Genomic DNA, 25415 nt, shown 5'->3' with positions numbered 1-25415 from the left:
TTGTAGTTTTGTCCGATGTTTTCAATAGTTTTCATAATATTTAGAGGAACTTCTCTATTATACAGAAGATGGATTATATCTTTGAGTCTTACTCTGTCAAATGCTTTATTTAAGTCAATCAGACACAGAAATGCTGGTCTGATTTCTCAGAAATTTGCTTTATAACGAATATTGCATCTGTACATGATTTTCCACTACGAAAACCCTGTTGTTCATCTGCTAACCTTGTCCTCTGATTCATTAATTCTTGTAAATTTTGGAATATGGAATATTAGTTAAAGCCTTCGAATATGAAGCATGAGCATGGAGCAATAAAACCGCGTGTCCCTTCTACACAAGTCTTCAAAAGGTTGTAGAATAACTGGATATAGTCATTTTTAAGCTTTTTAAGATATAAAAAGCTGGATCTCTAGGTTCATGGCGTTTATATTGAAACAGAGATTGAGGGTTACGTGGAACTCCAGCTTAGTGACGTTTTATATTGACGATACTGAGTGTTACGTGAAATAAGCTTAAATTATGTTCTTTTTGTTTCCTGAAAGACACTGTGATAATATTCCTATAAGGTAATTACTATTTAGTTTTTCTAGGTTATACAAAATTTCTTTTCCAAAGTTTTACAATCATATAAAATTGTTTCACAGTGTTTTTTAGATATTGTACGAGATCTCTAGGGGCCAAATTTTTACTTAAAGTTTTTCAAGCTTATTTTTTATATTGTGTGTGGGTGAACAAATTGGTAGCCGCCCTTTTGTGAGTTAATTGTCACAATATTATGGGCTAAATCTCGTTATTATAACAATATATTTTGGCGCCCAACGTGGGGAGTATTTGATTTAGCAGATAGATGTTAGTGACTGAAGAGCAAAGTTGAGAGAATATAGCATATTCACATTCTTGTTTTAATTAATATTCTTGTTACAAATAAATGTTTTGATTAATATAAATCAGTTTTGTTTCATCATACCGAATTCCCTTTATTTTTAATTTCATTTGTCCAATCTTCAAAAATCGTTTGGTCTGCTCTCCTAATATTTCTGTTTGTAGGAAACTTTTCAGTATCTTATTGATGATTTTTAACATTATCTTACTGGCATTTATGGAAGCTGCCCTTTTGTGTATTGTGATTTTAAATTATTTCCAGTAAGTGGGCCATTATATGGAATGCCATATTTGATTGCAGAAGAGGTGAAGTAACTGTATTTTGGTTTCTTTTGTGGTCTTGAGTACTTCTGCACTTATCATATCTTCATCTGGTGCTTTGTTGAGTGTAAGTTTATTGACCACAAATATTAAATACCTCCGAAATTTTAAATGTTAGAGGAAAATCTCACGACATAGAAAAAAACGAAAGGTGGCGTAATACAAAAAAGGTAAAATGATTCTTCGGTAGTAAACATTAAGGAAAGACGTATGACACAAAAAGGGAGAGGTTAAATAAATATTGGATGCTGCCATAGGGTCCTTTCTTAATAGTATATTTGGATATACATAATATAATTAAAAAAAATACACATATAGTCCTCTAAAACGGATTTCTGAAGGTAATTAATAAAACATGAATAACCATAATTTATACAACATAATGTGAGAAATGAAATATAACACTTCACATTTAAATAAATATTTAAAGACTTATTAAATTTGTGTTATCGTGGTTTCTTAGCCACTACTTTAAGACTTAATAAGTTTCACCTTCATTTTTATTATCTTAGCAAATATATATGCAGATACACGTGTTGCGACATAATGCCGATAAATGCTGAATGGTGATTAAATTATTTTTTAGATTAGCCGTTGACGGAATGTCAAATATGAGTTCAGGGTTAAAGTTGTTGGTAGGTTGTAGACCTGTTCCAGTCGTCTCGAACTTGATCAGGAAGAACAATATAAAATTGTGCCATAGAAAAATGTCAGTGTTAAAAACAAAAGGTAAGTGTGATTTTTTTTAGTAAATAAATTTTATTTATGTGCCAAGTAAAAATTGCAATTTTTAGCATTTAAAAAATATGACTAATAATTATTAAATGCGCGTTTCATTTCTGTGGATTTAACAGTATCTATACTTTTTCTACAGGATAAGTTTGCTATGCATTATTGTAAAATATCATTGTAATGAGTATTGTTGTTGTTTGATAGTAAGGGAAATTTTTATTTTTTCAGTTTTATTGCCTGACCGTTTTCATTTTCATTATCTTTTAAAATTTCCTTAACATTTCCGCATTTATTGCGTAATATAGATATCACAGTCACAGACACATTCTAATAACAATTATAATTTCACGATATAAATTGCGTTTGGGTAATGTTAGCATTTTTCTTGTTTACGGTGAGATCAGTATAACAAGTATTAAGTACTAAATAGGTATATTTTAAGATAATTAGTAACAAAACTGACTTTTTTAACAGGTTATTTCTAAAGAATTACGATAGATACGCTGAATATTTATATACGTAAGTTATACAAACTCCGCTTAGGGCAGTTGGTGGGAGTAGTGGGTAGCTAATCAGCTGTCATTGCCGGTCCCAAGTCCGGATAAAGAAGGAGTGAGTCTTCAGACCAGGTTAGCACCTTATCTGAGGACTATAATTACAGCAGTGCTCGTAGAACCAAGAATGTGCCTCGAATAAACAGGACGGATCCATTGAAAACGACTAATGCAAGTAACCGGACAACGCATCAATAAAAAAAAAGAATATATAAAGGATAGTCACTTGGAATATCAAATCCATGAACACAAGATAACAATAATTCACTAGAGAATTTGCTGATACACAGATAAACATGTGTGCTATCAAAGAAAGAAGAAAAAAGGCAAGTACACTATGTTTGGCTAGCTAGAACATAAGCTAAGGAAGAAGTCGTTGTACTAATCAATAGAAAATTAATTAATAAGGTAGAAGAGTACAAATGCATACTAGAAAGAATTATTAGAAGCAAAATAATACCGAGGAGAGGGGAAACAAGTCAACATCATAGAATTATTTACCAGAAAATAATAGACAGAAAGAAATACTTAAGACAGGAATTTTTTGGGAACCTGCAGATGCCGATAAAAGACACTTCAGCAAACGAGTATAAAAATATACCATCGTACATCAGAAGTTTTTACTTTATTTTAAGGTTTTAAAACTATGGTATACAGCCAACCACTGAGATTTTACCTTAATTATTATTATGTGGAGGCATTTTCCGTAACGTTCGATCGGTTCTATTGTGAAAGTTTAAATTCTGCATTTCTTAGTCATATTTCAAATCCCTAATATTTGTTGAAAAGACTCAAAAGCGAAATTTCATGTTATAGATTTTAAAGATTGGGCTCTAAAAATAAAAATCTCACTACGACCTGTCAATGGAAGTTATAAATTTAATCGATCTCATAAGAATCAATAAAAATAGCAAAAATCGCGCAACGTTTACTTATTGAACATATTTATAGAACTTCATTTGCGGTAAAATAAAAAAAAAATGTGTACAAAATATGCACTCTTCACCTTTAAAAAGAATTACCACTGAGACGTTTGGGCTGACTTTTTTGGTTACTTAAGACTATAAAATGAATTTTATTTTTGGTACTGCCATCAGACCTTCCACATTCATATTCGCTGTTTGGGTTTGTTAAAAAACGTGCTCAAACCGGTTTCCTTTGTTTAAGCGTGATTTCTCGTGACCAACCCAAAGTTTCCAATGATTTTTAAGACCGTTTTGTTCTCGTGGCCAATTTTAGCGTCAAAAATTGTCACTAATCGTCTTGTAGTGAGTGTTGCGTACACTCATGGCTTTAGATATATCTTTAAGAAATGTTTTCACCTCTTCATCGTATACCTGGCTTGTTGATGCTTATCCATAAATAAACTGTATACTATACCTCTTGTTTAAGTTAAGTATTGCGTTGATAACTCTCTCAGATATGGCGTTGATTTCAGTTACCAAGTCTTGTTAACTATTACTGCTTACTCACGTTACTAACTTTTGTTACTCCAGCTTGTCCGCTACGTTCATTTGAGTTATTTTGAAGTGTATGTCCTGATTTTAGAATAGTGGTTTTTTCTCCTGGTAGATATGTTTTACAAAAGCCAATTATGTCCAATTTTATGTGTTTAAGTTCCTTTTCTAGCTTAATAAAGTGCTCTGGTGTGCTCATTGTTCTATTATATCATACAAAATCTGATATAAAAAGGAAAGTTTTGGTGTCAACAGTAAATGAAAAATGACAGTTTTTGTACTCACCGATGATGCCGAAGTCACTGAAACAGTTTTATAATTTTTCTGACCTTCACTGTCATCGTCGCATTTGTTTGCATAGTCTACTTCATCAAAATATTACCATCTACGCGGAATTTTTAGTTTTGGAAACAGAAAAGATCGCATATTGCTTTGTCAGGACCATACGTAGGTTTACAGAGTTAAGTAAACACTTATGTTTTGCCAAAATACTGTTGTACACGGTTCGATCAACGTGCTGGCGCATTATTGTGACGAAGAAGCCAATCGCCGCATGACTAAAATATTCATACCGTATTCTTTTCATAGGACAAAGAAATCTTTTTAGAATTCAAAAGTACCTAAATAATTTGTCAATCGTCTGAACTCTTTAAACATATTCATGGTGCACAGTACCTTCATTATTAAAAAAACAGTCAACATGAATACTCGGATGGAAACGTCCGTGTGAAGACTAATGTTTTGTTTTGGGATCATAACCAAAAGCTCACTATTTATTTCTAGGCGAATATTTTTGTGCACTGCTATTAGCAATTGTAGAATTAATTTGCCTCTGCAGGTCTGAAAATTGGTGGTTGTTGTGTTGAACCACGTACGTAGATTCTTCAGCTAAGAAATCTTTCGCCTTCCTGATAAACATGTTAGTCATTCTCAAATTTTCGCATAAAATTTTTGAAACACAAATTTTGACAATCCCAAGAACGATTTCTAGTTCTCGCACAATCGAAAGACGACGGTTTTTAATCACAAGTCCCACATTTTAATATTTTCCGCTGTCTTTATGCTAGAACGTCAACCAGAACGCGGTTTACCTCTAATAAACGCTCGGCAATATTTAAACCGATTTAACTGTTCTTTTATCTGCGTTTTGTTCGTAAATTCATCTTAAAAAGACTTCAGCATCGTTGTAATAGGCTCCGTACCACTATTTTCTAGTTTAAAGTAGAACTTAATTCAAATTCGCTACTCGGATCTCTGTCATTTTTAAAGATAAGAAAATGTAACGAGCAGAAAAAGTTATGTAAATAAAATCAAGTTGTTATAAATCAAGTTATCCCCCTTAAGTAACTGCGGTAAGTTCGTAAAGAATTACCAACGGATCATGCTCGTAATCTTGTACGCCATAGAGGATGCTGTTACGTATTAGTGCGAAGTTAGGAATTGAACGCGGGTTTAATACCGTTGGTACAGATCTGGTATGACTCTAAATAAAGCTTAAGCATTGTTTAAATCATCAGGATCAATAAAATCATTAAAAAATCAGTTTTCTTTGGTTAATATATGTTTTTGTATGACTTTTAGCGTTCCATAAACAAACATTTTAGCGTTTATAAGTCCATTCTTAGGGTTTACACTTTATTATTCTATGAGTATTGGTAAAGTTTCCCGTGTGGGAAAATATGGGAGAAAAATATTTACATTAAATATTTATTGATATATAAATTCTGTTAAAGCTAATAAACCATAATATCTAACTGATTATATTTACCATTTTTTAATAACATTTTAAATTTAAAAATGATTCGACGTTTTTATTTCCGACAATTTATTCTATGTTGTTTTCAGAAAAACAAATTATTACTCCGCTAAAGGAAGCAAAACGCTTTATGATAGACTGTTTTAAAGCGGTTGGATGTAATCAAACTCATGCTGAAATAGTAGCAGATAACTTACTGGAAGCCGATTACAGAGGACATTACAGCCATGGAATGAATAGATTAGGCAAGTGTTCTTTTCCACTAATATTTTACATCGGGTAATTTACTAATTGCCTTTAAAAGAGTTCATTCTTTTAACAGAATCCATAGACGAAAAATATATAATTGTTTTTTTGAATAGTGGTCATTTTGTAGATATTAAGCATTATAACATTACATTCATTTTAGAAATGTACCTTAAAGATGTGAAGAGCGGACTAACGCTTCCCAATATCGTGCCTAGGATAGATCAAGAAACGGTGGCCACTGCTGTAGTAAACGGTAATAACGGCTTTGGTGCTGTTGTAGGACAATATTGTATGAATTTAGCTATGGAAAAAGCTGAAAATACTGGAATTGGACTAGTAGTGTGTCATCGTAAGTAATATGTTATTTAAATTAAAAATGCTCATGTATGTTTTAATTTCACTATACTGTGATGTTGATATTAGTTTTTATTTACACTTATCCTAATTTATTTACAGTCGTCAAACACTAGCACTTCTAGCACTAAAAACACAATTAATAATATTTATTACTTAGCACTACAAATTTATTTCGACTTACTTCTACAATTTAATTTATCTGTATCTATATTGTCCGCCTCAGTGCCTGGAAATTTCCCAATGCCGTTACGTCTCTAGCTTCGAATGTTCGAATTATTCCATGGGCTTCTCAACTGGTGCGTCGCAAGTCATCAAACGGCAGACTGATTTTCGATAGGCAAGGGGCTGGCGTAACAATACTCTTTAAACTTCAGTACATATAAAAAGGAAAAGACAGTTAAGATTTGATTTCACGTACAGGGAGCTTGCGCATCCGTTTATACGTATTTCGGCCCAATAGGCCTCACCAGAACGGCTTTCGCAAACGCTCTGAACGTGACATAAATCTTTTCTGTCTGAGGAAGCAACTCTAACATGGCTTTAGTACCTATTTTATAAACAATCCTTTTTTTTATTTTATATTTTTTCTTGTATTTGCGTCTCTGTTGGTCTCAGGTACATTTAAGGCATGGATGTCTAGTTTATTATTTATTAGAACTATTCTTTCTGAGACATATTTACAGTCATCTACTTGATTTGCAAGTTTTTGGTGTACTAATGTAGATACTAATGAACTAGAACAACTGTAGAGAATTAGCAGACAAAGAGAAGAGAAGAAAAGAGGATACACTAAAGAAAAAACGAAACCACTTAAATAACTAACTTAAATATATAGAAAACTTCAACAGAGAAAAAGAATTTAGAGCATTTTATAAGAAAGTTAACATTAACAGTAAAAAATTCAAGACAACCACAAGACAATGCAGAAGTCAGAATGGCGACTCATTAACAAAAAGGAAAAATCTATTGAATAGATAGGTGGAATACTTTAACCAGGCACTAAATATAAAGGAAGAAGAAAAAAACCTAGAAGATGAAAGAGATGAGGTAAGGGGAGCAGACAAGAGGAAAGAGGGACCACCAACGATTCTTGAAGTTGAAGATTCAGTTAAAAAACTAGCCAGAAACAAATCACCCATTAGACCCCATAGATAATCTCATTATAAAAAAAATATGAACACAGAGAAGCCTTTCCCAATGATTGTAATATTGAAATACTTTGCAGAATACACAAAAAAGAAGATATCTTTAAATGCTCTAACCACAGAGGAATTGCGCTTCTAATTGCAGCGTATAAAATATTTTCCACAGTACTATCTCACCGTAGGGCATCATATTATGCAGAACGGATAGTAGGCTGGTTTCAGAGGTGGTAAATCGGCAATTTATCAAATTGCAACCGTAAAACAAATTTTGGAAAAACCCTGGAATATGGCATTGATACTCATCACATATTTATATACTACAAAGCAGCCTACGACTCTGTGAATAGAAGAGAATTTTTAAAACAAATAACGGGCTGAACCAGGGAGACCCTCTCTCCTGTATACTGTTCAATCTGACTCTGGAAAAAGTAATACGTTTGTAACAAATCACAACCACTGGTTCAATATATAATAAATCAGTGCAAATCCTGGCCTATGCTGATGATCAATATTGTTAGAAGAACGAAAAACGCTGTACGTGAGGCGTATGTACCATTAAAAGAATAAGCTACAAAAATAGGTTTAATAATAAACACCAACAAAACGAAGTATATGAAAATAAGCACGCAACCACAAATCCTACGACCACTTGTTATAGAAAACGGCGTCATCGAAGCGGTGAACGAATTTGTATACCTGGGAGCGCTATCAGAATAGAGCCATAACCTCTTTTGGTACGTAGGCCGGGCGATGCCCGGTTGTGTGGCTTCAATCATCATGTAACCAACCTAGTCCTGCTGGTCTGTTCCTCCCCGTTCCGATCCGGGAAGCAACAGACCAGCAGCGTATGGCCCTTTTATGGCCCGATGTTTGGCCAGATTAATATCGAGCGAGCCGACCATCCCTCCCATAGCAAAAACACCGCCAAATGCATATCGCGGGCGTGAAAAATCAGCCACACAGCCAATAGAGGCTGTCAAAAAAGTTTAAAAATAGTGTATGTAAAGTAATAAAAATAGTAGAAAAATGGGACGTCACAGACATAAAGGACGATACAACATTTACGTAAGTCAAGTAGTTGAAACTCTAACTAGACAAACGTAGGACCCACGATAGGAAGAAGCCGATATGCAAATACTCGAAAAAAAAGATCATAAGTCATTTATGTTAGGACCGCATAAAATGACTATGAATATGGATGCTACCCATGATCGCCTTTGTGATGAAATTGCGGACGTCGAACCTTAAAAGGTTAAAAATTGTCATGACACGAGAATTCGACTGGCACCATGTTCCGCGAGCGCCAACGATTAGAGGTGCCATGCAAATCTGTTTCCCTAGATATCGGGTCTGCATGGTCTGAAGAAATCGAGGCTCAGTGTACAGTGCTGTTTTATTAGCAACAGCTGTACTTAGGGGTTCAGGACCCTCCCAGCTGACGGCAACGTCCACCATAAGTCGAACCTTAAAAGGTTGAAAATTCTCATGACACGAGAATTCGACTGGCACCATGTTCCGCGGGCGCCAACGATTAGAGGTGCCATGCAAATCTGTTTCCCTGGATATCGGGTCTGCATGGTCTGAAGAAATGGAGGCTCAGTGTACAGTGCTGTATTATTAGCAACAGCTGTACTTAGGGGTTCAGGACCCTCCCAGCTGACGGCAACGTCCACGACAATAACCTGCTCACCCAGATGCGCGACAAGGTCAGGTATCTTCAGAGTCCCGTCGGCGCATCTGATTCGCGGCTCAACTTCGCATATCCACCCTTTCTTTTCAGCTGCCTTTCGTAAACACGTAACGAGCTGATCGTGTCTCTTGATGCGGTGCCAGTGTATTGCGGGGCACTTTTGCAGAACGTGACTAAGGCTCTCGTTACGTTCGCTTCCCTTGCGGCACCGTCTTTCATGAGGTGGATTTGAAGGGATGCCTCTCGTTGGCAGGAGAGCCTTGACAAAGTCTTTCCCCGACCAGTAGGGCGGTGGATTGCTTATCCAGGCTGAGCTTTCTGAATGTGAAGAACCCTGGCAAAGTCCGTTTCCACTATAGCCGTCCTCAAGCTTCTGACTCAATTCACGTGCGATGAATGCTGAATTAATAAACACTGAAAATAATACTACCACAGATATAAATCTCAGAATTTGCACGGCCAACAGAGGCAGAATGATGGTGATGTACTAATGAAGGCGACTCTTTTGGCTCTGGTTTCTTTAGCAGCACCACTATAGAAAATTAGCTAGTTATCTAACATAATTTGGCCTTTTCCTTGTTTTTTTTTTAAATGCCCGGATATCAATATTAAGTTTTTTGGTTATTTTTTATTCTCTTGTGGATAGTGATTTTACGTTCCTGGTACCGATTCAAAGAATATTTTTCATTGCTGGCAGAGTGCATTTACCTTTCTTATCCCACAATTATACCACGCTTTCACATCTGGAATTAGCGTTTTTGTCCATTGCGTCTTCCTTGTCTGTGTCTCTCATTCGTTTTGTCATCCGTCTAACATCTGGTTTCATATCTCGGCTCTCACTTGTGGTAGGTGCTCAAAATCGTTGTTATATACCATATCTCTTTCTTTTGCTAGAAGGTGAGTGGGGAGTGTAATATAGAAGGATAGGATGTAATATTTGCAAGAATATTCATTTCTTGTAGCTGCTCCCCTATATTTGGCACTATATTATTGATGGCAGCCGTTCATAGCGCTACCTTTTCAACATCATTACTCAGATGTTTTGTGAATCTTAATCCCTTATCAAGGTATATGCCCACATATTTAGCACAGTTTATCGGTTCCATTGTTATATTACAGTTATAATATTGTAAGTATTATTGATATTATAAGTTAAACAGTCATGTTGCCTCTGTGTCTGGGACCTTTCAGTATTACTACATCTGTCTTGTTGATCGCCAGTTTTAGGTCATTGTTGACTTTTTCGCAGCAGCAGCCTGAGCTATTTTTGTTGCATGAATACCGTATGCGGTCCCAGGGCCGAACCTTGATGTACTCCTGATAATTTTGCTGATAATGTTGCCACTGTAATGTATCTATCGGTGAGATATCTCTTGATTATATTTATCAGGTATTCCGATATTCTTACTTTTCTCACTATGTGACGTTAGTTGGTAGTGTTAAAGGCGTTCTTCACATTGAACCTTACCAGAGTCATCCGTCTATTCTATGAGTCCTTCACTTTGTCAGATTTTACTGCATCTATCGCTGATCTAGCCCGTTCCTAATTAATCCTTTTAGAACCTAACAACAGGAAGACCCAGAACAAAGTTCCTTGATAACATCGATGAAGATGTGAGATATATGGAAATACGTGTTTGGCGGAAGAAGGCGATGAATAGGAACGACTAGAGACAAATTATAGAGGAAGCTAGAATCCGCACAGGCTTGTAAAGCCAGAATGATGATAATATGCTGATCTTGAATTTCTAAATCCATACTCCCTGTGAAATCACTTCTAATGTTTCCAGGTCTTTTTGATGGAGATTTTTTTCAGATATTTGTAGAGTTACCCAAGCCAATCTAATAAGCATATTAAGTATTCTGTAAGGATTATCTTTGTCCGGGTCTTCACTGGATTTAAATAGTAATAATAATATTGTGAGCTTTAATACGTTTAAGAAATCTTGTTTGTAGAGAAGCAATTTAAAACATTTCTAACTACGACCGGTTTCTCTCTAACAACCATTTTTATCGCCTCTGGTGGCACACGGTTTGGACCACAGGATTTACCAATGTCCATACTCCTCTTGCAATTTCTTTTATTGTAAACTCAGCTGGGCGACCATTTACCTATCGGATCATAAACTTTATTTTGGGTTTACTAGGAAATAAGGTTTTCACTATTTCCTGTTTTTTTTTTTCGACACGAAATTTATATCTTGTCGTGATACTTAGTGTTTCTGTTGCTGTTGATTATGCTTCACCCCATATATCGTCCACTAACACAGTGCATGGATTCTGCCAACAAGTGGTGTCTTCCCCCATTTCTTCTTCTTCTTCCTTTGCCCTATCCGTTTCGGACGTTGGCTATTAACAAGGCTATTTTGACTTTATTTACGGCACCTCTGAACAGTTCGGTCGATGTTAGTCCGAACCATTGTCGCAGGTTATGCATCCATGAGTGTCGTCTTCTTCCCGGTCCCCTCCTACTGTCGATTCTTCCTTGGACTATTAACTGTAGCAGCCGGTACTTAGTATGCCTCATGACATGTCCGAAGTACTCAAGCTTCCGTTTCTTTACGGTGAAGATTATTTCTTTGCTTTTGCCTATTCTCTGCATTACTTCCATGTTAGTGATGTGGTCTATCCAGGATATCCGAAGAATACAGCGATATATCCACAGCTCAAAGGATTCTAGTTTCTTCAGGGTGGCTTCCGTTGTGGTCCATGCCTCTGCTCCATAGAACAAGACCGGGAAGACATAACACTTGACCAGTCTTAATTTTAGTTCCATTGAGATTTTGCTTGTGAACCACTTTTTCATATTGTTGAACGCGTTTCGCGCTTTTTCAATTCGTGATCTTATTTCTGTTGACTGGTCCCATTTTGTGTTGATTGTGGTTCCAAGGTATGTGTATGTCTACACTTGTTCTATTTTTCGGTTGTTTAATGTCAATTGCATCGGAGGTTGTTGTGTTCTGCTGATGAGCATGCATTTAGTTTTGGTTGTATTGTGTCAGTAGTTATGTCCATCGCTATGAAGTGTATCCTCATTGATTTCTTACCTATCTGGTGCTATTTAAGCTCCGTTTGATCCTGTCCTACCTCAGAGTTTTCCACCTCTGGTACATCTCTTGTTTATATTTGCAAGCAAACCTATTGATTGGTGAAGGCCTAACGGCTTTATGGATACCATAATCTATGTAATTGTTTTTATAAAAAGTAGATCTTGTCATATATTTTTTGTTCATTGAAGCCTATCCAGGATTCTGGGTACACTACTACCGAATATTCCTGCATCTGACCCTTCTGCAGTTTTAGACCTGACTGTATGCCAGGTGTATCCCTGTACTCTGGGTCGAGTGTTTCCTCTGCGTCATCCCTCTCGTGGGCAAATATCTACTTTGAAAGATATTTTTTAGTCTCATATCTGGATGCCATTTGGTCAGAAATCATCATTAATTCAGTATACCTAATTAAATTTGTGATGTTTCTGTCTTAATATAACCGGTATATTGCTCAGATTTTCTGACAGTCTATAATATTCCATTCTCGGCTCCCCCTTTCTAGTTTTAATTTCATATAATTAAATGAAATTGTTGTAATGGTATTGCAAAAAACGTTATAATTATCTACTGAAAAAATAAAGACGGTTTTCAAACCCATACTATGAGTTACCTTAAGACAACTATGTGATATTTAAAGCAGTTAACACTTTTGACAGTTGAGTTGTATCAAGTCACTGTCAAAGTCAAAAAATGAGTTTTCATCGCAAACAGTTAAAACCGCTTAAACTTATTATATATGGGCCGCCGGCATCTGGAAAAACTAAATTGGCGGAACGAATATGTCGCCGTTATGGAGCTCATTATATATCAGTTAAAACAATGATAGATGAAACATTGGAAGATCTAAAAGCACGCATTACAAAAGAGACCGAAAAGCTTATACCAAAACATAGCAAAGAACAAGATACGGAAACTACGGACGATGAAGACCAAGAATTCCCAGGTGAAGAGGAAGAAGAAGAAGAAATAAGAGCTATTATAGAAGACCTACAAGAACAAATTAGGTACATTACTAGTACTATGCAAAGAGGCGTTTCTCGTAAACTACCAGACGAGGTTGTAGTGCGACTGATGAAAGCATTTTTGGCTAACGAGGTATGCCAATCTCGTGGATACGTTCTTGATGGATATCCTAAAACTTTTGAGCAGGCTAAGGAGTTATTTGGTCAAGTTGCTGATAGTAGACGTAGAGAAGAGATTCCTAAGGTAATTGCAGGCGAAGGAGGTATTCCTGGAGAAGGTGAACAGCTAGGACATGCTTTAGGAAACGCTAATGAACAAATAATGCCAAATTATGTAATAAGTCTCGAAGCCTCAGATGAGTTTTTATGTGAAAGAGTTATGAAACTTCCTCAAAAATTAATTAGGGGTACACATTATGATGAAGTAGGTATGTTAAAGAGACTGGCAGCATTTCGAGAATATGACTCACGGGAATATACCGTACTTACATTTTTTGATGAAGCCAATATTCACCCAATACTTATAAAAATTTATGACGAAGATACTGACGAGCCGTTGAGTTTGGATAGTATTTTTGATTTCGTGTATAAAATATTTGGGGAACCAATACCAGGCTTTGGTTTAACGTTGGAAGAAGAAGCCGAACTTAGAAAGCTAGAGCTCGAACAGTTAAAGCTATTGGAAGAAGGTGAACGTTTAGAACGCCAGGTTATGGAGAAAAAAGCTAAAAAAGAATACGAAGATAAAATGGAGAGATGGACTGAAACTTTAGAGAAATTACAAATAGAAGAAGAAAAGCTGTTAGCGGCACAGAGTGAGCCTCTAAGATTTTATTTAATGAAGTATATATTTCCAACATTGTCTAAAGGACTGATCGAAGTAGCGAAAGTGAAGCCTGATGATCCAGTTGATTTTTTGGCTGAGTATTTATTCAAAGAAAATCCAGAAGGTAAAATGTTCGATCCGTCATACACTCGTGAAGGAGAGAGAATTTTACAACAATATCAAGAAGAAGTGAAAGAAACAATAGATGAAGCTGATAAGTAAATAGTACAATTTATTATCTTTTGCAATCTTTGAATTTGTAAGTGTTATTGTAAATTTGTTTTGCCGTTATTAATAAATATTCATATCGTTACCGTTATTTAAAAAATTAAGGCCATCATTACAGTTGCCACGGACTTGAACATCATAGTTTACGTAAAAACAGATTAAAAATAAAAAGAAAAATATTTTATTTGCAAAGATCATCATCACAATCATCAGTAATACTAAGCCCTAGTTGACCATATTTTCCTAGTCTGTTTCATCTGTCGTTGCTGTCATTGCCACCCGTTGCCAATGTTATGCTCCATTCTTTCACCCAAGTCTTGGCCTGTTCAACTCCTTAGCTATTTTTATTATTATACATAATCAAGGGTAGAGGGACAAATCCCTAGTATGCCCAAAAAGATATAGTCTGCAGTTCGCACGTTTACAAATAGAAGTAATATAGTCGGCCAAGTTAGGCTGCTGTTTACAATAACACCAAGGTCGTTAAACGAGAACATATAATCTAATGGTTGCCCGTTAACAAAGTACGGCACAAATGGATTGTTTTTACAAATCCAAAGCACTACACATTTTCCTGCATTTAATGGTAATAGCCACTGGAAACACCAAGTTAAAATAGAGTCCAAGTCCATTTGGAGGATTAACTGGTTTGTGATTGGATCGGCATATACTTTTGTGTCATCAGCATAGAGCGATATTTTATTGAAACAATAGGGAATATCGCTGGTGTAAACCGTAAAAAGCTGAGGTCCAAGGAAAAAGCCCTGAGACACTCCACTTTTCACCAACCTGTCTTGTTAGAAAAATTCGCCAACTCAAACTTTGTAATGTCGATCTGTCAGGAAATCATCTATCTAACGAAGTAAAGTACCGCGAACTCCGAAATGTTCTAGTTTATGAAGAAGTCTGCGCTTGACTATACGGTCAAAGGTACACGTAAAAAAAGTTAAAACAAAAAAAGGATACCAAAAAGGAAACAAACCAGTATGGTACAAACTTACGATTAAAAAGCAAAAGGATAGAACAAGTAATGAAATTTGATAAAATTGAAGAGGAAGTAAGGAAACAAGTGGCAAAAGCCATAAGAGCAGCGGTGTGCCTTAACGACTCAATATATAGAAACCGACACCTGAAAACTAAAACAAAAGTGTTAATATACACGTCTGTAATCCAATCTGTCATGACATAAACCGAAGAAACATCAGTCACAAGCACAACAAGAAGATATTAGGAGATTAATAAAATGAAAAAAAGGAATGACGTCGAATAAAAACAGGTAATCTACCTATGTAAAAGTAGAGAACAACAACATTGAAAGAACATATAACAAAATAGATGAAATTTGATTATCTTAAATACTAAAATACAAACCGAAAAGAAGAATGGTGCCCCATAAAAGATTAGCGAAATTTGATACCTAAATAGACCGAACCCTGGAACGAACAAGAAGAAGATGTTATTATTCGTTATTACTTTTAGTATCTCTTTATTCTGGCTTTTTTATTGTTGCGAACTGTTTCCTTTAGTCATTCACCTTCGATCCAATTTTTCCTTTTAACTAAATCACAAATTTTTTTAGTTGACTTCGTGTTTTAAAATAAATTATTTACTTAACGTTGTGGTTTCTTGATCATAACTCGTTATAAAATACAGTTTTTAATAGTTTTAGTTAAGATAAATTTTTATAAAACAAACTGTTTTCTTTAGATTCAAATCATTATGGAATTGCTGGAATATATGCCTTGCAAGCAATTAAAAAAGGATTAATTGGATTTAGTGCTACGAACACTTCCCCTCTAATGGTTCCTACTAGGGCAACTAAGGTATGAAAATGAAAAAATAAATAAATTTTAGTTCTTTAAGTTAACGCATTATTGACATATTAAAATATTCTTTTAGTCAGCTTTGGGAACAAATCCAATATCACTCGGAGTTCCTGCCAATGATGGAGACAGCTTCGTTCTGGATATGGCAACCACTGCTGTTGCTTTAGGAAAGGTACGACAATGCCAATTGGTTTACTAAAAAGCAGTGTAATACAGAGTTCCGTTCAGAGATACATATCGCCCGTTATAGCTTCACATCTTTAAAAGTTAAGCGATTTTCGTTACCGATTGCTTGTTGTAAATTAATAATGTTTAGTCGATCGGAATCTTTAAATAGATAGCCTAGTCGGGATGTCATTTAACTTTTAATTTAAAGGAGAACCGTTTTTGCTTAATATCTCCACCATTTTTGGTGAAGAGATTGCGGTGGATACGTTCCACAGAAAAGCGCATACAAAAAAAATTGCATAAAACAAGACATTACTTGCCCTAAAAAAGTAGGGATACGTTCCGTAGCCGTGTAAAATTACATAAAACCAACACAAAAACAAAAAAGTTTGCAGAAATTAAAAGAAATAGGCTGCATGATAAATTACTTCGAATATGTGAAAGAAATTCATACAAAAGCATAAAAAAAACTTACATTCAAAACTTAATTAATTTTATTTTATGGGAAAGTAATAGGTACATATAAACTCCTGGACAAAATTAACGCACCACTCATATTTTTCTCAATAATCTTTATTTACTGATAATTTACTGTACGACAAGTTGCCTATGGACCTTGTTTCACATTGAGAGTTGGTATGTAAGCTAATAATAGTCTTGTTTTAACAATAATTTGTATTAAACTTTGTTTTAGACTATAAGTGAGTTAAACTTTTCATAAAAAGTGCCGATTAAAGCAAAGTGCTTGTAAGAAACAAATTTTTATTGTGATATTTTTCATCACATGCATGTTTGGAAGTTTATTTGTATAAAAATCAAATAAAAAAATGAACCGCCAAAGAAATTTGTCAATAGAGGAGGCAGTGCGAGCATCGACTCTCCTAGATGAAGGATATTCAATGCAATACGTTGCAGGTTTGTTAGGAAGACATCATTCCAGCATCACTCGCAAGGGGAGGCGATACAATGAAACAGGGTCGTACCATCGAAGACCAGGGCAAAGGCGAAAACGTTGCACAATGATGATCGTTTTTTGAGACAACGTGCTCTCAGAGATAGGAGAGTCACCAGTAATTTGCTAAAAAATGAACTAGCAGATGTTTGAAATGTCACGATATCGTCTCGAACAGTTAGAAGACGTTTACATGAAGCAGAATTGAGCAACAGGAAACCGGCCAAAAAACCCTTGCTTACCAGAGAACACAGGGTTCAGAGATTGAATTTTGCAAGATTGCATCAACATTGGACCATCGATGATTTGAAACGAGTTCTTTTCTCCGATGAATGAGACTAGAGTAAGCCTGATGGTCATGGGCGTGTCTGGCGAAGGCGACTGGGGGGGGGGGATTTGTTTTGAAGCTCGTACGGAGTTGGTCCCCATACGTACGAGGTCTATGAATGCCCATTATTACTTAGACAACATTATTGTCGAACTTGCTCCGTTTCTTGGACCTAATTTTTTATTCATGCAAGAAAACGCTCGTCCTCATGTGGCTCGACAGGTTATTCGCTACCTAAACGATGTTGATATTCCATTATTAGAGTGGCCACCTAACAGTCCGGACATGAATCCTATAAAGAATCTATGGGACTATCTTAAAAAAAGATTCGAAGTCGTAGACACCCTACTGCCAATCACAACCAACTCATTGAGGCCGTTATTGAAGAATGGGAGAATATTCCGCAAGCTTTTGTTGAACATTTGATATCAAGCATGCCTCGACGCATAAATGCAGACATAAGAAGTAGAGGAGGGCCTACACGGCATTAGTGTTGACCCAGATGCATTTTATTGTGTTACTTTACTGTTTTTTTTTTCTTTATGCAATTTGGAGTTATTCTAGCTTATTTACGCATTTCCGGCAAAAACAAATTTTTAAAGAAACAATAAGGCAAATTAAGGTAATGATAAAGTCATGTTGGACTAAATGTTTATTATTATTTTAACGTAACTTAGTTTTATTTTGTGTTCATATTGTAAATATTTAGATTAATTAAAGTGGTTCGTTAATTTTGTCCAGGAGTTTAGTTTTACATTTATATTTTTAATCATTATTGCTAGCTGATAATGGTTTGCACCTTTTCCGAAGTGGCTAAAAATCATCTTCATCGTCAGAAGAAACTGTCTCGGCAATAGATATTTGCGGTAAAGACGATGGACTTTATTCCATTCTATGTAGTTCTTTCTTTTCTGGCAATTTAATTAGTAATTAAACTTTGCGATGACGACGCTTTTTTATGTACCTCACGGTATCCTAACATGCAGTTCTGCAGCTCACGTTGTAATTTAAAGGCTCGTTAAAAATTTTGGTCATTAATAAGAAAATGATTTCCTAATTGACTGCAAAGTTGAAGACTTCGAATTAATTTGGCAGTGAGGGGGTTGGTTTTTCTTCCTCATCATTATCATCTTCTAGACTCATGACGCCATCTAAAGTTAGATCTAAAGTTTGATCAATTATATCATGGTCACTTAATGCATCATCCATAAGCAATTCATCTATATCATGGTGGCTAAAGGTATTAAAACCATCTCCGCCAGTTTCATATGCCAAATTAATTATTTATTCTGATAGTATCGATGTTTAAATGGTTGCATTGCTTGTTACACATGATGGCCGAACCTTTTTCCAACAGGCATTTAAAGTTCTTGGTCTTATTTGAGCGGAAGAAAATGCAACATGAATTAAATAATCAAAAATAGAAAATTGCTTCCACATGTGTTTTACTGTTAAGGGCTCATTTTCACGATGGATTTGTAAGTTGCTTTTATTTAATATTTTTTATAATCATCATCATCATCTTTGGCTCGACAATCCTCTGTGGATCTTGGCCTGCTCTAAGATTTGTCGCTATTCTGTTCGGTTTCTGGCAACCTTCTGATTTTTAATATCCGTAAGTCGGTTTCAACTCCATCTAACCACCTAATTCGCGGTCGGCCTTTGCTTCTTCTTCCTACAGGTGTTCCTATGGTTAGCTTTTTAGCAATCGTATTTTCTGGCATTCGTATTATGTGTCCAGCCCATCTAAGTCGCTGTGTTTTAATGAACGTTATGACATCTGGCTCATCAAAGAGCTGATACAATTCAAAATTATATCTTCTGTGCCACTGCCCTTGGTCGTTTATAGCTCCAAATATTTTGCGGAGTATTTTACGCTCAAATATTCCCAAAAGTCTTTCATCTTTCTGCGTTAGAGTCCATGTTTCTGCTCCATATGTGAGGACCGGCCTCAACAATGTTTTGTATATAATAATTTTAGTTCTTCTTTGAATGTTTCTTGAGTGGAAATGCGTTTGGAGTCCATAGTATGCCCTGTTTGTAAGATTTATTCGTCTTTTGATTTCTTCGCTTGTTTTATTGGTAGCAGTCAATAGCGACCCAAGGTATGCGAAGTTGTCAACACGTCCAAAGGTATGACTTCCAAAGACTGTTTCTCGTTCCTCATTTGTTATCGGATCCTTTGTAACCAACATGTACTTGGTTTTGTCTTCGTTGATGACTAGACCGACCTGTTTCTCCGCTGTTTCCAATTCTAGGAGATATTGCTCAACATCTCGCTTGCTACGCCCTATTATGTCAATGTCATCAGCATATGCTAAGACTTGTATCGATCTATTGTAAATAGTACCGCCATCCCTAATTCGTGAATCTCGGACTGCCTTTAGTCCGAGATTCAGTCCATCCTTTATCTCAAAGGATCTAGAATTCTCTCCCTGTATTCTAACAATGGCTTCTTAGTTAGACATTGTCATTCTCGTTAGTCGGATAAGTTTCTCTGGTATACCAAACTCATGAATTGATTGGTATAGCACTGTTCTCTTGACACTGTCGTATGCGGCCTTGAAGTCGACGAATAGGTGGTGGGTTTCAATATTGAATTCTAATGTTTTCTCGAGAATCGAGAATATTTTTTATAATAAACGTTGTAATATAAATGTTACAATTATACCTTGATCTAATGGCTGAATAAGGCTTGTTGTATTGGGTCGAAGAAATACTATTTAAGCGTTTGGATGTTCTAAATGTAAATGACCTGCTGGATTGTCAATAATTAATAAAACTTTAAAATCGACAGATTTTTCCTTCCTATAGGCTTCTACTTCTGACACGAAGCAATTATTGAACCATTCTGTAAAAATTGCTGTTGTTACGCAGGCTTTCTTGTCGGTCATCCAGTGCATTGGCAGTTGTTTTAAATCTTTGCCTTTTAAAGCACGTGATCTAAGAGATTTATTTATTTAGACCGGTTTCAACAGCCGATCTCCTGATGCATTGCTACAAAGTAATAGTGTTACTCCACTTGCACTCTACTGTCCACTTGCAGTTTTTTCATCTTCTGCGATGTAAGTACGTTTAGGTATTTTTTTCCAATACAGTTTAGTTTCATTAGCGTTCAATACTTGATCGGCACAATAGTCCCCATCTTCAATAATTTTCGCTAGCTCCTGTGGAAATATTTTTACTACTGCTTTATCTGCTGTAGCACTCTCTCCTGTAATCTTGATATTATGAAGTGCATTTCTTTTTATCAACCTAGTTAGCCGTCCTTTGCTAGCTGAAAATTCTTTACCAGCTTGGGAAGTGGAAGTTGGTGGCTCTCGCTCTTTCATTAACTCATAAAACTGAAGTACTTTTTGCTGGACCACTTACAAGAATTCTTCTTTAAATTAGTTTCTCAATCAAAAACAAATTTGGCGCTTACTTTTGTACCAGAAATTATAGATTTTCTTATAGCAACTTAATTCTTCTTAATTGCCCTTACAGTCGATTCGCCTAAATTAGAATGTTTTCTAATTGCCGTATATCCTTCTCCTTTTCCTAAGCCATCTAAAATTGCAATTTTTGTTTCCAACCAAATTTATTGTCCTTGATGTTTTTTTTTTCTCCATTCGGTCAAATAAAATATAAAAAAAAGAAATAAAAACAATTAGACTTACGATATTGAGATGGCAAAAACCTCTTCTCTTCCAATGAAAAATAAAACTTTACGACACTCACTTGAAACATTTCAATCCGAAAACCGTGCTGTTTATTATACTGCAACTTTGAATCAGCAAAATTTTAAACAACTTATTATAAAATGAAGGACCGCTAAGAGAAAAATTATTTTAAAACAGGGTATGCGAAACTCGCAATGATGTAATAAATAGGGACATCATGTCACAAGGGAATTCCCGAATTGCAAATGCTCACTTTACTGACATCTGGATGTGAATAGTTAATATTTAATTATAATAGTTATTCACAGAAATTTTTGGATAAATTTTTCGATGAAATACAAGCCGTACAACTTTAAAATTCGCATAAAAATAATACGCATAAAAAGAGACCTTACTGTACACTGAAGTTATTCTTGCAAAGGCTATTTTCTACAATTTCTTTTTTGCAATTTTTTCGTGGGGTCGATATTTTTGGACTTATGGGTATGAGAAGCATAATTATTGAATTATCTCTTTTATTATTAACTTTACAACATGAGTGTACTTAAACAAAAATGGAAACAATTATATTTTATACAATTTTGATCTCTTTCGATCCGTTTTTACCGATTTTAAATTTTGTATCAATTTATCAATGTCAAATAATATTTCAGATTGAAATTCAACGAAGAAAAGGAGAGCCAATTCCACAAGGATGGGCTTTAAACAAAGAAGGCAAAGTTGAGACTGATTCTAGTGTCGCTTATAAGGCTACGAGATTGCTTCCTCTCGGAGGAGAAGAATTAAATTCTGGATATAAAGGATACGGGTTGGGAATGTTTGTAGAGATATTATGTGGAATTTTATCAGGTATGAATTTATTGTACTACATTATCAGATACGCTTATTTAATATAATAAATATGTATATCGGGTAATATAAATACTGCATCCTTTTCGCTATTAAATATACAGAGTGCCTTCTGCCTTCGGCCAACAGATCTTATTTGAATCTCTCCCTATATCAAGTGTCAAAATTTTATATTTTGATCCCCTCATCACGTGGCCTAGGTATTCCAGTTTTCTGGTTTGTATAGTGGTGATCAGTTCTGTTTCTTTACCAACCCTCTCCAGTACTTCTTTATTTGTAATTCTATCAGTCCATGATATTTTTAATCAGATATCATTCAGACCATCTGCTAGTACAGGCACGGTTTAGATGCAAAATCAGTCGACAGGTAAAGGAAAAATATACAAAACAAGAAAAACTAAACTTAGACAACCTAAAAGTCTCTGAGGTACAAGAAAGATTTGAGAGAACAGTGGATGAAAAATTACTAGAAGAAAACAGAGCAGACTCTACAATAGAAAACCAATGGAACACAATAAGCAGTATCATACTCAACACAGCGAAAGAAGTCTTAGGAACAAAGACACAACGGAGAGAAGAAACATGGTTCGATGAAGAATGCAAACAAGCTATACAGGAAAAAAATGAAGCGCATAAGAATTACATACTCAGACGTACTAGAGAGAGAAAAACAGAACATGAGAACAAAAGACGAAGAGCAGATAAACTGTGCAGGCAGAAAAAGAGAAAGTATGAAAACCAACGGATACTAAACATAGAGAGAGAGTTTAAGGAAAACGAAACACGTAGCGCATACCAATTAATCAAACATCTAAGACAAGGATACAAACCGAGGACTAGCCTCTGCAAAAATAAGAAAGGTGAAATCATTAGCGATATGGACGAAATTAAGAGAACCTGGATGACATATTTTAAGGAATTACTAAACAAATGGACACAACTACCATTACAACAACAGTGGCAGCAGCAGGCACGACAGGAGGTACAACAACAAGAACTGGGGAAAGATGGAGAAGAAAATGAATTAACTAGACCCCCAACGCTAGAGGAGGTCCAAACGGCAATCCACATACAAAAAAGCCATAAAGCACCGGGAATAGATAAAATACCGGCAGAACTACTCAAGCAAGGAGGAAGGAATTTGACACAACAGATGTACCAGCTAATACGAGAGATATGGATAGAAGAAGAAATTCCCCAACAATGGAAGAAAAGTATAATCTGCCCTATTCATAAAAAAGGAGACAAACTGTTGTGTCAGAATTATAGAGGCATCTCTTTACTTTGTTCGGGATACAAAATACTCACAAACATCATTAATCGAAGACTACAACCTCTCACGGAAAAAATCATCGGGGAATATCAAGCAGGGTTTAGGCAAAATAGATCTACCATTGACCAACTATTTACAGTTAAACAAATACTAGCCAAAGCATGGGAATATGACATGGACGTTTACAATCTCTTTGTAGATTTTAAACAAGCCTATGATTCAATAGATAGAACAATTCTACCTAATATACTGAAAGAATTTGGCATACCATCAAAATTAATACGACTAGTGCAAATGACAATGACAGAAACAGAAGCACAGGTATGTATTCAGGGACAGATCACTGATGCGTTTACGATAACGCAAGGACTGAAACAAGGCGACGGACTAGCTCCAACGCTCTTTAATCTTGTTCTGGAATATGTAATTAGACGGTTGACGGTGAGCGGAAATAACATACTTACAAACAAGTCTACCCAATTAGCAGCATACGCAGATGACATAAACATAATGAGCAGAACAATGAATGCAGCGGAAGAAACCTACGTTGAGTTGAAACAGAGTGCAGAAGCAGTAGGGCTAGCAATAAATACAAATAAAACAAAACTACTCATACAAACCAGATCAAATAGACCGGTGCAACAACACTTTATTGACGATATAGAACATGTAAATAGATTCACATACCTAGGAATGGATCTGGTCGCAAGCAATGAAGAAGAACCGGAAATAAATAGAAGGCTTGTGCTGGCAAATAAAGCCTATTTCGCGATGGGCCACATATTGAAATCGCGAGACGTACACCGGAAAACAAAACTCCGGGTCTATAAAACAATAATCAGGCCCATAGTAAGTTATGGTTGCGAAACATGGGTGGTGACACAGAAATCTGCCAATGCATTAGATGTGTTTGAAAGAAAAATATTACGTAGGATCCTGGGCCCAATAAGTGAAAACAACAACTGGCGAATTAGGTACAATAGAGAAATATACGAGCAATATAGCGAACCACCTCTAGCACAACATACTAAACTGCAGAGATTACGATGGGCAGGGCACGTGGTCCGCATGCATGAGAATAGAATCCCCAGAAAATTATTAAATGCAAGAATGCAGGGAAAAAGACCTGTTGGAAGACCTAAAAAGAGATGGGAAGATGAAGTCGATGAGGATGCCAGGAACTGCCTGGGAACGCGTTCATGGAAAAGAACAGCGGTAAATAGAGATGGTTGGAGAAGCCTGTTGAAGGAGGCCAAGGCCCGATTTGGGCTGTAGCGCCATTGGATGGATGGATGATATTTTTAATACTCTGCAGTATAACCAGGGTTCGAAAGCCTAGATTCTTTTTAAACTGCATTTTTTTAATGCCCAAGTCTCAGATCCATATAATAATATTGAAAATATATAACAGCGAATGGTACGTAGTCTGATCTCCAAATTTAGATTTTTGCACGTTAGGAGTGGCTTCATTCGTATAAATGCTGATCTGGCAATATCTATTCGCCTGTTTATTTCTGCAGTATGATCATTGGTTTCATTGATCAAAGTTCCCAAGTACTGATATTTTTCTACTTGTTCTATCACGTTACCATTGATTGTGAATAGGTGATGTATATTTTGTGGTCTTTTTGTAATTAGCATGTACTTCGTTTTTTTAGCGTTTATAGTAATTCCCATCTCAGCACTATTCATACTTAAGCTTTCGATAAGATGTTGTAGATCTTCTTCTATACTCGTTGCTATGATCACAGTGTCATCTGCATATCGTAAGTTTTTAATTCATTTTCCATTAACGGTAACTCCGGCTTTGATATTATTGAGCATGTTTTGGAAAATTTCTTCAGAATATAAGTTAAACAAAAGTAGCGATAAAACACATCCCTGTCTAACTCCTCTACAGATCTTCATTTCTTCTGAGTATGGCCCATCAATTTGAACTATAGCACTTTGGTTCCAATATAATGTTTGCACTATATTTATGATATTACTGTCAATGCGCTTGTTCATAAGTATCGATATTAGAAGCCAAATGTAGATCAACGTTTACATCCCGATATCGTTGAATCAATATGCTGATGGCACATAGTCCTTCTCGAGTACCCATTCTATTTCGGAACCCGAACTGCGCCTCGCTAATATCCTCCTCTA

General features: G+C 35.7%; 2 protein-coding genes across 3 annotated transcripts in view; both read left to right on the top strand.

Annotated features, from left to right (window-relative positions):
* Positions 1 to 25415, top strand: part of LOC140432566 (uncharacterized oxidoreductase YjmC-like) — a 60659-nt gene that overhangs the window by 25260 nt on the left and 9984 nt on the right. For both annotated transcript variants that reach the window (XM_072520557.1, XM_072520556.1), the window contains exons 2-7: positions 1790 to 1932; positions 5792 to 5947; positions 6112 to 6300; positions 15917 to 16032; positions 16109 to 16207; positions 21799 to 21994. In XM_072520557.1, coding sequence (XP_072376658.1) covers positions 1806 to 1932; positions 5792 to 5947; positions 6112 to 6300; positions 15917 to 16032; positions 16109 to 16207; positions 21799 to 21994 — 883 coding nt within the window. In that variant the 5' untranslated portion in view covers positions 1790 to 1805. The remainder of the gene's footprint in view (positions 1 to 1789; positions 1933 to 5791; positions 5948 to 6111; positions 6301 to 15916; positions 16033 to 16108; positions 16208 to 21798; positions 21995 to 25415) is intronic.
* LOC140432565 (adenylate kinase 7-like) lies at positions 12865 to 14294 on the top strand. The gene has a single exon (XM_072520555.1). The coding sequence runs from the start codon at positions 12884 to 12886 to the stop codon at positions 14201 to 14203; it is 1320 nt and encodes a 439-aa protein (XP_072376656.1). The 5' UTR covers positions 12865 to 12883; the 3' UTR covers positions 14204 to 14294.

Source organism: Diabrotica undecimpunctata, chromosome 1, assembly GCF_040954645.1.
Source record: "Diabrotica undecimpunctata isolate CICGRU chromosome 1, icDiaUnde3, whole genome shotgun sequence".
Classification (NCBI taxonomy): Eukaryota; Metazoa; Arthropoda; class Insecta; order Coleoptera; family Chrysomelidae; genus Diabrotica; species Diabrotica undecimpunctata.
Note: the sequence above shows the minus strand (reverse complement) of the source record. Positions and strands in the feature narration are given on the sequence as shown.

Bases quoted from the DNA above. Each gene is read 5' to 3' on its own strand.
- LOC140432565 (XM_072520555.1), top strand. From the start codon at position 12,884: ATGAGTTTTCATCGCAAACAGTTAAAACCGCTTAAACTTATTATATAT.